The 14,731-nt window shown below is 43.9% G+C and overlaps 1 protein-coding gene across 2 annotated transcripts in view; it reads right to left on the bottom strand.

The window, feature by feature from the left end:
- The window catches only part of ABLIM1 (actin binding LIM protein 1), a 217,508-nt gene that overhangs the window by 192,358 nt on the left and 10,419 nt on the right, over positions 1-14,731 (bottom strand). Inside the window, exon 1 of one of the 2 annotated variants that reach the window (XM_068961484.1) lies at positions 1,377-1,501. The exons of the other annotated variant lie outside the window; for it this stretch is intronic. Within the exon in view, the coding sequence (XP_068817585.1) occupies positions 1,377-1,392 (16 nt within the window). The 5' untranslated portion in view covers positions 1,393-1,501. Of the gene's footprint in view, positions 1-1,376; positions 1,502-14,731 lie in introns of those variants that run through there. 2 annotated transcript variants of the gene reach the window in all.

The raw sequence follows: 14,731 nt of genomic DNA on the forward strand, positions 1-14,731 counted from the left end.
ATGAAAGATACATAGGAGCAGAATGGACTGACCAGAAGCTGTTTCTCTTTGTGCTGAGGTGCGGCCCTAACATGGTTAGCTGTCATGATCCTATTCCTCCGTTCATCCACTAGTATAATAAACCTGAATTGAGTTTCCAACAATAGGGATCAGCTTGAGTTCAGCGCATTCACCTCACCTTTATTCCCTGTAGGGGCTTTAAGAGAAAGTAGACAAAGATAAATCACGGAAATGTTGAAGACAGCGCCCAAAGAGCAGACATCTGTGTTTATGGAGAAAAGTATGTCCACAGTCAGGAAATGTGGCAGAATACATCCAAGCTTACCAAAATGCAAAATTCAGTGGTGGTTACTCACACTCTCAAATCATGTAGTAAAAAGTCCCGAAGACATATTATTAACAGAAAAAAATCGAGTCACGAAAAAAATGATCAGAGAATGATCCTTTTTTAATACTTCTATCTATCTATCTTATTCCTTCTATAAGTTCTTGAAGGATACACTATTAACAATTTTGCCTCAAGAGAAAAGGGGAAATGAAAGTGAACCAGGCAAGGGCAAGGAGATTTCATTTTTCAGTCTCTAATCTCCTGTGACACTGCATTTTCTTAACATAAGACATATTTATATATTACTTGGATAACTAAAATCAAACATTGCTGTGCTCTTTTACATTTCCCAGACAAGTGAATAAGTTAAATAACAATTCAATTCTGAAAAGTTTAACTTCCATTTCGGACCACGCCCAGAGCATAAATACGGTACACCTGTGCAAAGCGTGACCATCCTCTCCCTTTTCACATTCTTAAGACACGATTTGCCGCCCTTGACATGTAACCCATCTTTTAAGGTGTTTGGAGGAGTGATTAGGAATGCTGCTGAAATGACAGGTTATTAGAGAGGCACACCTGGAACCTTAAAGACGGACCGCTTGGAACTTTGAGCTAAGCTTGGGCAGGTCCCAACACAGCCTAGACCTGGTAGAAGGGCCCTTTCATTACACATCTTCATTAATTTATTGATTAGGGTGGGGGTGAGCGAGGAAGAGTGAAGGCTAGGATGAAGGCAGGAAGACAAGTCTCAAACACAACCAAAAATTCCAAATGCAATAGCAATCAAAAGAGACACACGCCCTGGGAGCTCGGCTGTGCAAACACTCCAGAAATAGGAATGCTCTTGGGACGCGCCGTGGTTAAATGAAAGGTTCTTAATGAAGTAAGTCTCTGCTCTACGCAAACCCGGACTTCACAATACAGAGTCTCACACCCAGAACATGTCTGCCTGGCTTTCCATTGATCGTCCCCCATCAGGTGGCCCAGCCCTGCAGCACCAGTGCAACTTCTGCAGCCATGCACAGGGATCGATATTAATAATTACCTTTCTCTTTCACCATGGTAACCGATGCCTTTGGCGAGCAGCGCGGGAGGAAACAGGAACAAAGTCTAGGAGTGGGAGCGCCGCTGGGCAGACAGATCGGCTGCTGCAGAGGCTGCGAGAAAGCGCCCGGCCATCCACTCGCCGAGTCCGGGCTTCTTTCTAAAATCCCGCCCCCATCTCGAGGGCCGAGCTCGGGTGCCGCCCCAGCGATCGCCGCCAAGTGGTGGCCGCGCCCTGCTCGGGGACGCTGCCCTTCGGCCGGCGCAGCCACTCGCTACAGCTGCTGCTGTAACAAATGCAAAATTCCAGTGTCCTAAGCTCTGGTCACTGACACCACGTAGCATTCCTCGCGCCGGCAGAACCGGCATCAAAACGATCCCCGAGCCCCGGCCCGCTCCCGGGGTCTGATAAATGATTGCCAGGAGGGGGTGGGTGGGCCGGCGAGGGGCAGCCAGGGACTGTTCCAGTAAGTCAAACTAGTCGATTGGTAGCTTATTAGTTTCCTATAACTGCTGCTATCTCAGATTCAGCTTCTCTCAGACCAACTGAATCAATAAAATTAGCCTCAGTAGAAAAATAATGCAAATGACGACTTCCAGTTCATTTCCTTCAACTTTTAAGGTCCTGGAGGCTCAGTGATAATGAAAAATGAATAATGATGTTTGACTTCCCTCGTCCCTCTTTACCTGAAACAGGGCGGGGGTGGGTGGAGGGTGGTGAGAGAAGAGGGGAACAGACTGGGACAATGAGAAGGGAGCCTGGGAAGAGGCTTTTTTCAGGCTTCAGTCCCTCATCCAGGATCAAAGTAAAAATCTGACTTATCCTGTTAGGTAGGGTTCTGACTTTCCCCTTCTCCGCAATTCTTTAGCATTTTCTAGACAAGCCCCTTTGGTTCCCTACGTGTCAGGGAGGAGCCCTCCCAGCCCACAAAGCAAAGGGAAAACAGTCACATCCACATCCCTCACCAGGCTAACCCTGATCCTGGCTTTCAATTTCTGACCCGCAGAAGCACAGGTCTGTCTGCAGGGAGCAGGTGACTTCCAGTGGGTGGAGTCACCAAGCCGCCTACCCACCCCTTTCCAGCACCTGTCTCCCAAACCCAGATCGTTCACAGGCTCCCCACGGTGTGGGAGAGAGGTGATGAGCAAGCGACACAAAGGCAGATGCTGCTGCTCTGGGAGAACAGCAGATGGACCACGCATCCTTCAGAACCAGAACAGGCCAGGATTAGACTGTTTTACTGCAAATATTGTACCGTGTTGGGTCTAAGAGAGCCGCGGTAACAGAAAAGAATGAAGTCAGGCAACCTGCCTCATCGTAGCCTCCGAGCTTGTTTAGAGCTGAGATGACACCGGGCGGGGCTGGTTTTCTGCCGGCTTACAGTGGCAGAGCTCAAGCGGCTGACATTCCTACATCTGTGATTCAGGGCTTTACTATTTAAAGCCTGGGCATCTCCGCCTATAAGAAAGGGCAAAGGCCCCTCCAACCCCTGGGTCATCTTTCCTATGACACAAACTTTTCCCACAGCCCTCCCTACCCCCATCGCAGCCCCACAGGGTCATGTTTTTCCTAAGTCAGAGGCCAGCTGGAGAGTAAGCGCTGAAGAGCCTTTAAGCGGCTTCTCTAACCTCCATTCATAAAGAAGAGCCTAGCATGAGAGCAGTGCGACCTCAGGGCTGGGCAGGGCTCAGGAGCAGGAAGAGAAGCTCTTTCAACCCCCCAAATGTTCACAGCCAGCATCGCACAGTCTCCTTCCCCCACCCCTAACCCCCCCAGAACCCTCGAGGAGATGCTGACAAGCAAAATGAAACTCAGCGAGCTAGAATTAGTTTGGCGCTGTGAGCCTCGCAGGTGAACTTATGTTATTATATTTTGGCTGCATAAAGAGATTAGCACCTCACTGAGGTGCTTCTCCCCAAGGCGTTCATGTTTTCGGTGCAAAGCTAAGGGAACAGAACTCTCTATTTATCTCCCTCTCTTCCTAATGGAATGCGACAGTAAAAACACCATTAGGTTTCTGGTCCAAACCAAATCATCATATAAATATTCCAGGTACAATGAATCCAGTGAGTTCAATTCCTCTTTTATTCAGGTGACCGTTTTTAATCCCAAGATTTTAGTTTATTAACGAAACTGATCCCTTATTGCGGCTCTGAGCCTACCTGTATACCTTTGTGGATGAACTGCTCAGAAAGCCCAGTTGAGGAAGACTCTCCAGGAGCTTTGGGGACCAAGCCAGCAGAGTAACAGCTGGTGCCTATTCATTTTCAGAGAAGCCTTTTCCAAAGGAAAATACTACACAGTGGTTCAGAGAGATTTCTGCCCCCCTCCGTTCTTGTGTTTTCCATGGAAAGAATTTTCCTGTACCACAGTCAAAGTGAATGAGTCACCAGCATTTAGTTGCTAAATAACAGTCATATAGCTAAGGTCCCCCCCCCACCCCCCCGCAACAGTCAGACACTGCTACTTTGGGATAAAAGCCTCCACGCTATACTTTTAAGATAACCAAAGAGGATATTACTACAGTTATTTTGGAATGTGGCAGAGTAAAACCAAATTGTTTTTGTCTCCTTGCCTCAGGGCCAAATAGTTAAGAGCTTTGAGAACAGAAGCAAGTATTTTGTGCTTGATAGTTAGTTCAAGCTACAAGAAGTGCAGCAAAATAAATGAAAAAGGTTAAAAACTGTACAGCTCATAAGACGACAGGACTTTTTATTATCATTTCTAGAGAAGATTTCCAAAGAACTTATCTCAATCTCATTCCACTCAGATGAGATAAGACTTCATAATATAGACACCAACCCGTGGGTTCATCTGTTGTTTTATTCTCTCAAACTGACTTACTGCTGCCTTGTCATTCACTCACAAAATGAAGGCAGGGTTGTCCACAAGTGGCCAAAGGACAGAAACCATTTTGTCGGAGAGAAAAGCTTTGTGAGCACACAGGCACTCTTGGCAAAAATTCAAGAGTACACATCACTTCCACGGTGCCTGCCTGTATGCTGTCCATTCCGTTGCGTCTGCCTCTTTGCAATGCCATGGACTGTAGCCCACCAGGCTCTTCTGTTGTAGGGACTCTCCAGGCAAGAATGCTGGAGCAGGTTGCCATTTCCTTCTCCAGGGGATCTTTCCAATCCAGGGATCGAACCCACATCTCTTACGTCTCCTGTATGGACAGGAGGTTTCTTAACCACTGGCACCACCTGGGAAGCCCATGCCAAATAAGAGGGAAATGTGAAGACTAGAAAAGAAGCAACTGGATGGAGTCCACGCCCTCACTGCTCTCTTCTCTACAGAGTCATGGGTTTCCTGTGGCTTATGCATCCACAAGGCAGGAATTTCCAGACCCCTCCATTGTGGTCCCCAGGAGCCCAGGCTTCCAGATACCCCCTCAAAAGCTTTGGACTCATTGGCAAAAGAGTGCTCAAAATTCTTGTTAGCAGCATCTGGCTGAAAGAAAACTTGAGAATGAGTTTGTTATTTGCTTTCTACTTAATGTTTCCATCTACCAATCTCACTGCAGACATTTATGGGGCATCGATGGTACCGCAGGTCCAGGGCTGGCTGTACCATAGCAGGAAAACCACTCCTCAGGGGTTGCTTACCATCGGGTGAAGCAGATGCTCATGCACAAGGACTCAACATGATTAGGAAGGTGCTAAGACAGAAGCCGGTACACAGGACGCAGGGCAGTGCTGAGCCCAATCTGGGGGGAGTCAGCAGTGGCTTCTAGGAGGAATGAAGGGGCAAGACAGGGCTGCCAAATGAACAAAGCGGGGAAGATCATTCCAAGCGGAGTCACAGGGCAAGAAGGTATCAAGACCAGTGTTCACAAGGATTAGGGAGAGCCTCAAGCTAAGGCCTCAGTGGCAGGTCATGGAAGGTTCAGAAGGCCACGGTAAGGAATCTGAGCCTTTGAAGGGATGTGATGAGAGCCTCAGACCTGAGCTACCTATTTCTTTACAGATTAGGTTCAAAAGACCGTGGGTACATTTCAAAGTCTGCCATGATGTGTGTCCAATCATACTGCCTCCTTCCTACAAATTGGATTGTGTTGGTGTGGCATGTCCAGTGTTTACCAGATTGTGCCCATTTGTGCCTATGTTTATTCATTGTTTTAAGAAAGAGTCGACTCATTGGAAAAGACTTTGATGTTGAGAAAGATTGAGGGCAGGAAGAGAAGGGGGCAACAGAGGATGAGATGGTTGGGTGGCAACACCGATTCCATGGACATGAGTTTGAGCAAACTCCACGGGATATGAAGAACAGGGAAGTCTAGCATGCTGCAATCAGGGGGTCACAAAGAGTTGGACACAATTTAACTACCCAACAACAACAAATATTTCCCCCCAAAATAGAATAAAATGACAGTCACACAAATAGCTTTTTGAGTGGCGCAAATAATTTGGGATTGACTTATCCTCCCATAATAATGGCTTGATGTCCACAATGACACTGTGAGTGTTTGTTTCATACTTTTCCACACTCCTGAGAGCACAGTCTGCAGACCTCCAGGGAGAAAAACACTAGGGGTGCTTTAAATGCATACACCTGCTCCCATCCAAGGTCTGAAGATTCAGATTTTCTGGTTAAGACTTAAGCTGCACCACCAGCTCCTTAAGTAATGAAGGACCACTGACTGGCTTAGCACACTGGCCTGTATCACTGAAAGTGACTGAACATGTAATTCACAAACATAGCTATAGCCCACGCTGCCCCATCTTAAAAACAACGCCCATCTTCTCGGTGGGCTGCAATAATAACTGTCATGACATTCGCTGTAATCTTCATGAAAATTTATTGGTAGTGACGATTCCAAAGTTTCCTGCAGTCTGACACAAATTCCTAAATGTCTGGTCCCTCTTGATCCTGCTCTTACGTCTTCAATGGAGAATTCTTAGGATTTTTTCCAGGTGAATCTCACAGAATTGGTGCCCAGTAAAGTTCTTTTCCATGAGTTCTTCAAGTAAAATAATTTACATTTGTATCCTAAACTTCTTTGTGGTCTTTCTCAGAAGTCAATTCTGAGTGTGAATCTAAGCAACAGATTGCAGCTTAAGAAAAATCACTAATGCATGTTAGTCACTCAGTTGTGTCTGACTCTTTGCAACCCCATGGACTGTAGCCTACCAGGCTTCTCTGTCCACGGGATTCTCCAAGCAAGAATACTGGAGTGGATTGCCATTTCCTTCTCCAGGAGATCTTCCCAATCTAGGGATCGAACCCAGGTCTCCTGCATTGCAGGCAGATTTTTTAGCATCTGATCCACCAGGGAAGCATATTTAAAACTTTCCATAAATAATCCACTATAGATATTAACTGCAGCGGGAATGTAAAAATCAGTCAGTTTCCTACAAGTGTACCGGAAATGATTACTGGAATTCAAAGGATCTTTTGAGAGTACAGAGAGTTTCATGGATTTTAGCCTAATTTCAGGCACATGAGAAGCTCACAAGAAGTACAGAAATAGCCCTGAAGTACTTGGGAAAAAGCCTCTTTTTCCCCCAAACAATTTACTAGTGAGTTGGCCAAAAAGTTTGTTTGGGCTTTCCATACCTACTTCTGGAAAAACCAAAATAAACTTCTTGGCCAATCCAATATTATTAGCTTTTTCTTTTTCCCTAATATGTTCCAGGTAGAAATACAGTACTGGGAAAGAAAAATGGTTATTTACTATCATCTGAAGCTGGGATGCATTTCCTAGCAACACCCTCTTCTTTCTGGTACTTCATGTCACCAGTGCGGCTTCCCAGGTGGCACAATGGTAAAGAGCCCACCTGCCAACGCAGGGGATGTAGCTTTGACCCCTGGGTCTCAAAGATCCACTGGAGTAGGAAATGACAACCCACTCTAGTATTCTTGCCTGGAAAATTCCATGGATAGGGGAGTCTGGCAGACTATAGTCCCTGGGGTTACAAATAGTTGGACACGACTGAGAGACTGAGCATTGCGCACGTATGACATTTGTGTGATCATTTGCACACGTGTGTCATTAGTGCTCCAAATATGATGACACTGCAGTGAAGCATTTATGTGTCTATTTTTGCAAAAGCTGGGCTCTCTGAGGGACGAGATCGCACGTGAACATCTGAATACATACAGTGATAGTCACAAAGTAGGCATACGACATTTGATAAATTCTAAGACACATATGTCACTGACTTACCACGGCAGGTCAGAATGCTGGCTAAGTGTTCATTTTCATATCAAAAAGACTGATTTTGAAATCTCATTCAAGTAAATTAAAAGTAAATTCAGTCGCATACATAAATCAATTTAGTGGCTGCTTGAAAGTAATGGCCAAGATGCAAACCAGTAATTCACTTTGGGAGAAACAAGTTGAAAGGAACTTAACCAGGTAGCATTTTATGAAATCTCCTTTATAACTACTCCTAAGTACCACCTTTTCCCCTCTTTTAACACATTTATTATTGGGGTTAAATTATAGTAATTCCCAAACTCAACCCCCAAGAAACTGTTATCTATGCCAAGCTTACTTCGTACTAATTTTCTTTTCTTCCTTTTTTTACAACTTCATTTTTTATTGGTGTATAATTGCTTTACAATGTTGTGTTAGTTTCTGCTGTACAACAGTGTGAGTCAGCTGTAAGTTAATTACCACTTTTGTTGCCATTTACAGGGAGCTTATTATGTGTCAGCCACCATTCTGGTCTCTTTACAGTCATTTATCACCTCATTTAATCCTCCTAACAACTGGATAAAATAATATTTTCTTTACACTTGAGGAAACAGGTTTGTCAGACTCCAAAGCCATGGGCTCTCCCTTTGTTTTGTTGGGTCTTCGTTTCCACAGGTCACACAAGAGTCACCCTTTCCCTATGCCCAGCTACACACACACACACACACACAAACACAAACATTTTTTTAGTCAAGATGCACTCAATGTCTATCAACTTCTTTGGCATTTCTAGAAGAAAATGATGTTGCATTTTGCCTCTATAAAATGATCTTCTTTCCTGATATTTTATCCTTCATTGGCTTTTGGACTTCTTATGATACGGTCTGCATGTGAATGGCATCATCTTGGCCTGTTGGGCTCATCTTTGGCTGGACAGGGAAAGATGTTGTACTCAGATCCACATTCTCAAGTCTTTTAGGATGCAGTTCCATCATCCACCCTCTCTGATCATCTTCAAGGAATAGCATTTCTGCGTGCATGCTCAGTTGCTCGGTCATGTCCTATTCTATGTGACCCCATGGACTATAGCCTGCCAGGTTTCTCTGTCCATGGGATTTTCCAAGCGAGAATACTAGGGTGGGTTGCCACCTAGCATGCCCTAGAATGTGCATGCATCCAAAAAGTAAAATAAAAGCAGTTGAGCTAGTCGAGTGCAAAGTTCCCACACTTCTGGAAAGATTGAAATGCATATGCCTCTACAATCTATGAAATATAAATTGTGCAATTTCAGTGATTCCACAAATGAGTTCAGTCCTCTTATATTTGCATTCAATATGAGCAGGGCATAGCTTAAACACCAAAGGTCAAACTTCATGTCAACAATGTAAAATTTTACTTTATTTAGGACAACATTCAGTTCAGTTCAGTTTAGTTCAGTCGCTCAGTCGTGTCCGACTCTTTGCGACACCGTGAATCGCAGCATGCCAGGCCTCCCTGTCCATCACCAACTCCCAGAGTTCACTCAGACTCGCGTCCATCGAGTCTGTAATGCCATCCAGCCATCTCATCCTCTGTCGTCCCCTTCTCCTCCTGCCCCCAGTCCCTCCCAGCATCAGAGTCTTTTCCAATGAGTCAGCTCTTCGCATGAGGTGGCCAAAGTACTGGAGTTTCAGCTTTAGCATCATTCCTTCCAAAGAAATCCCAGGGCTGATCTCCTTCAGAATGGACTGGTTGGATCTCCTTGCAATCCAAGGGACTCTCAAGAGTCTTCTCCAACACCACAGTTCAAATGCGTCAATTCTTCGGCGCTCAGCCTTCTTCACAGTCCAACTCTCACATCCATACATGACCACAGGAAAAACCATAGCCTTGACTAGATGGACCTTAGTTGGCAAAGTAATGCCTCTGCTTTTAAATATACTATCTAGATTGGTCATAACTTTTCTTCCAAGGAGTAAGCATCTTTTAATTTCATGGCTGCAGTCACCATCTGCAGTGATTTTGGAGCCCCCAAAAATAAAGTCTGACACTGTTTCCACTGTTTCCCCATCTATTTCCCATGAAGTGATGGGACCAGATGCCATGATCTTCGTTTTCTGAATGTTGAGCTTTAAGCCAACTTTTTCACTCTCCTCTTTCACTTTCATCCAGAGGCTTTTTAGCTCCTCTTCACTCTCTGCCATAAAGGTGGTGTCATCTGCATATCTGAGGTGACTGATATTTCTCCTGGCAATCTTGATTCCAGCTTGTGCTTCTTCCAGTCCAGTGTTTCTCATGATGTACTCTGCATATAAGTAAATAAGCAGGGTGACAATACACAGCCTTGACGTACTCCTTTTCCTATTTGGAACCAGTCTGTTGTTCCATGTCCAGTTCTAACTGTTGCTTCCTGACCTGCATACAGATTTCTCAAGAGGCAGGTTAGGTGGTCTGGTATTCCCATCTCTTTCAGAATTTTCCACAGTTTATTGTGATCCACACAATCAAAGGCTTTGGCATAGTCAATAAAGCAGAAATAGATGTTTTTCTGGAACTCTCTTGCTTTTTCCATGATCCAGCAGATGTTGGCAATTTGATCTCTGGTTCTTCTGGCTTTTCTAAAACCAGCTTGAACATCAGGAAGTTCACGGTTCACATATTGCTGAAGCCTGGCTTGGAGAATTTTGAGCATTACTTTACTAGCAGGTGAGATGATAGATAGAATATAAAACACTTTGACAAGGTGAGAAAGAGTCTGTGGAATAATGGAAAAAAACTTTATGTTGTAGAACTTTTAATGGAAGGGCTTCCCAGATGGCACAATGGTAAAGAATCCACCTACCAATGCAGGAGATGCAAGAGATGTGGGTTCAATCTCTGAGTTGGGAAGATTCCCCTGGAGGAGGAAATGGCAACCCAATCCAGCATTCTTGCCCGGAAAACCCCACAGATAGAGGCGCCTTGGGGCTACTTGCCCTCACCATTCCTTGTCTGTCCCTCTTTTGAGTGGGCACTGGGCAATATGACTTCATGCCTTGGCCGTGGCTCACTGGATCACAAGTGGACACTGGATGAACCAGGGGGACCCACACCTCAGCTGGCCAAGCACTTGCAAGGTATATCTTATCTTGAGAAAGAGGATCTGGGTCAATTAGGTTTTCACTTCTGAGGATCTAAACTCAGAGTAAGTCCCAGGCAGGAGCCAGTATTGTATTAAAAGATCAAGTAAGACCAAGCAGCAATAAGCTTCCCAGAGACACGCAGATACCAAAATCCTGAGGAGTTAAAGAGGAAGCCAATGGCTAGGGAAGAGACTGGGACTGAAATGACGGTCCTGGGGCAGCCTAGAATGCTATGCTTCCCGAGGCCTGCCTGCTCAGCACTTTCTGGGTTCCTATGAGTCCTCCCTATGTTCTTACACATATGCATTCCTCCTCCTTTTATTTTTTATTGGGACCATTTTTAAAGTCTCTATTGAATTTGTTACAAAACTGTTTCTGTTTTATGTTTTGGTGTTTGGGCCGCAAGGCATATAGGATCTTAGCTCCCTGATCAGGGATCAAACCTGCACCCCTTGCATTGGAAGGCAAAGTCTTAACCACTGGACCACCAGGGAAGTCCCTGATTCCTCCTTCTTTTGAATGTTGGGGTCTCCTTGGCATTCACTTCTAAAAGTCAAACCTGGTTCCTGGAAACATCGCAGTGAGTTAACGCCCCTGGAAGCAGCTTTCCTGATGGGAAGATGGTAGACAAATACCCTAGCTTCCTTGTCCCTTGGCTAGGATATCCCTGGGGTATATCTGCACTGTCTACCAGAGTTCCCAATCAATTAAGTCTTGGCTGCCCACACTGGTAACTAGCTTGATATTCACCTTTCTCTGGCTTCACTCCCCTGTTATTGCTTCCTGGGATCATCTTTCAAATATATGATTTGTCCTTGAATCCTTGTCTCCAGGTCTGATTGGAGTGGGGAGAGTTTCAACACAAAAGAGAATCTAGGTTATCTGTACTTTTATGCATAAAAAGAGAGAAAAATTAGTCTTGATCCACTGATTACTTTCTAGTCCTTTGCTTTAGATGGTAGAGACAGATTCTAGAACAATACCCTGAAGAGACCAAATTTGCCTATCAGACAGAATGCATGATTTTTTTCTCAAGAGAACCAGTGATTAATTAGATCATGTTTTGTACAAACACGATGAATTTATATGCACACACACTGTGCTCAAGTGCGTCTTCCTTTAAATATGTAAACAAGGCTACTTGGATTAATTCTGGTCACAGGGATCAGAACTAAGAACTGCCTCATAAATCAATAGGCCCCTAAGTGCCTTTTAAGCCTGCAGTTAAAATTTAGGGGGAAGGATGTGATTTATGAAATTTATCAAGTTCTATAGGAATGAGTCATTTTCTAATATTATTCCACTGTATTTCCATATATACTTGGGCTTTCATTTTAAAAATTTAAATAGTTTCACATTGCTACCACTACCATTCCACCAAAGACTGTGCTAGTACTATGCACCATATGCCACGTTGGCTGTATTTCTGAAAGCAGTATAGAAGGTAGTTTTATTCCTTTCCTCCCCTCTCACCATCCCCCAGCAAAATAGAAACACTCTGCATATGCATAGGATTTGTTGGGGTTTGGGGAGATGGGAGGGAGGACAGGAAGGGAAATATTTAGAATTTAAATTTCCCTTGGTATTGGATCTGGATCCCACAATATATTTTCCCCTTCCTGAATAAAACATACTAAGAGTGCTGAGCATTTGCCAACATGCTTCATTGACTACTGGGCTTCCCTTGTGGCTCAGCTGGTAAAGAATCTGCCTGCAGTGCTGGAGACCGGGGTTCAATCCCCAGGTTGGGAAGATCCCCTGGAGAAAGGAAAGGCTACCCTCTCCAGTCATCTGGCCTGGAGAATTCTATGGACTGTATAGTCCACGGGGTCGCAAAGAGTCGGATACGACTGACTTTCACTTTCATTGACTATTAAATTTACACATGGAAAAAAGTAAGGAAGCTATAAAAACAGTCATATCATCATACAATTGAAGGCAAAGTGGGCAACATTCAGTGAAGAATGAAAAGAAATTGCCACTGATTCACTAATTATGCTAAAAATATTTACTGAACATCTACAATACACAAAACTTCATAAAGCTTCATAAAGTTGACAGTGATATATAAATCAAAGATGCCTAGATTAAGCCCTCATTGAGCTTACAATCTAGTAAGACAAGTAGCGCAGGTACTGAAATAACTTTAAAAGGAGGTAGAAAGGGATGGGAATCAGAAATACTGAGAAAATGCTATAAAATTTTGAAAAATGCTTGCCATTTAGCTAAAAAGATAGAGAAAGTTTCAAGTATTCATAGAACACGGTCCTCCCAAAATACAGGAGGAGTTACAGAAAGCTGATTGAGCTCTGCATCTTCTCACCAGTTGCTACGGATAGAAAATGAACCGGACTACTCCTGGTATCCAGACAAAAGAGGAAACCAAGAAATTTGTTGAAAGTACCTACCTGCGTCCTCTTTAAACTCTTAAAATAGACCAACTGAACCATGATCTATGCAAGTTCAAGTTCAAGTGAAGTATTACTAAAAAAAGTAACATCACATAGTATTTCTACAAATGATAATATTGCAGCAATAGGTGACCTCAACAACAGGGCAGTTATTTATTAAGTAGCCAGTACCCCTGCAACAGGGCTAGCCACCAAGTGGTTACAGAATTGGAGTGTTGCTTCGAGGACAAGTCTGGCCCAAGGAAAAGGTAACAGATGAAACTATGCAGTTGCATACTAGGGTCACGTGATAGCACTTCGGGGAAAAGAGTGATAGGAAGCAGAACTGGGAACTGTCCTGCACAAAGAGCAAATGCTAACTAGCCTAGAACATTCTAGTGATGTCACAATGACCTGACAGCATGATCTGGGGCGGGCCAGGCAGAAAGGGAGAAAGCTGGTTGCTGGCAGTGGCTCTAACTATTTTAATTTAATAACTATTTCATTTTAATTTTCTTCCCGTCTTTATCCCTGGGGCCTCTTTTGTGTCATGAGAATTCTCCCTTTCCACTGTACCACATGCAAACCTCTGTGAATGGGATTCTTCTGGGCATTGTGAGTCAGAACATCTCTGACATCCTCTGATTCATTTCGGTTGCTATCTATGGCTACAGAACTTGGATGAGGAAAGATCTTTTAACAGCAACCAAACAAAATTCGGAGGCTATCCTAAGGCACCTGCAGAGGAATAACAAAACCAGCTAACTAATGTCATCGAGTAAAGAGCCTACCTTCCTTTACGTAATGTGTTTGCAGACCTTTGCGTTACAGGGATGGGAACTTACCTGGTGGCCCAGTGGCTAAGACTCTGTGCTCCCAATGCAGGGGGACCAGAATTCTATCCCTGATCAAGAAGCTAGGTCCCACGTGCAGCAACTGGCAGTTCCTATGACATAACTAAAGATTGTGCATGCCACAATTAAGACCCAGAGCAGCCAAATGCATAAGGAAACATTTAAAAAATTGTAGGGATATACAAGGTTTTGAAGATTAAGGTACAGGGTACAAACAGGTATGAATGTAAAAATGAGATTTTTCACTTTAGAGAAAATTGGTTATTTCATATTTGGGGAAAAATTCTGACTTAATTTTAAATTATATTAAGGGCAATTTTAATGCAAAATAGTGTTTTCCCACTGGGGAAAACAGTCTGACAGTTCCTCAAAAAGTTAAACACAGAGTTAACAGGGACTTCTCTGGCGGTCCAGTTGTTAAGACTCTCTGCTCCCAATGCAGGCTGCGCGGGTTTGATCCCTGGTCAGGAAACTAAGATCCTGCATGCTGCATGACATGGCCAAAACAAACAAACAACAACAACAACAAAAATAGCGATAACATATGACCCAGCAACCCCACTCTTAGGTATTCCAAGAAAATGAAAAACATATGTCTTTTGTCCATACAAAAAGTTGTAAACATGTGTTCATACCAGCATTATTCTTAATAGCGTAGAGCAGAAGCAACCCAAATGTCCATCAGCTGATGAATAAATACACTGGTATATGCATACAATGGGATACTGCTCATCCATAAAAAAGGAATGAAGTAGTGATACATGCTATAACACCAATGAACTGTGAAAACATTATGCTAAGTGAAAGCAGCCACATACAAAAGGTCACTTGCTGTGTAATTCCAATTATAGGAAATGTCCAGAATAGGCAA

This window comes from Capricornis sumatraensis, chromosome 23 (genome assembly GCF_032405125.1).
Source record: "Capricornis sumatraensis isolate serow.1 chromosome 23, serow.2, whole genome shotgun sequence".
Classification (NCBI taxonomy): Eukaryota; Metazoa; Chordata; class Mammalia; order Artiodactyla; family Bovidae; genus Capricornis; species Capricornis sumatraensis.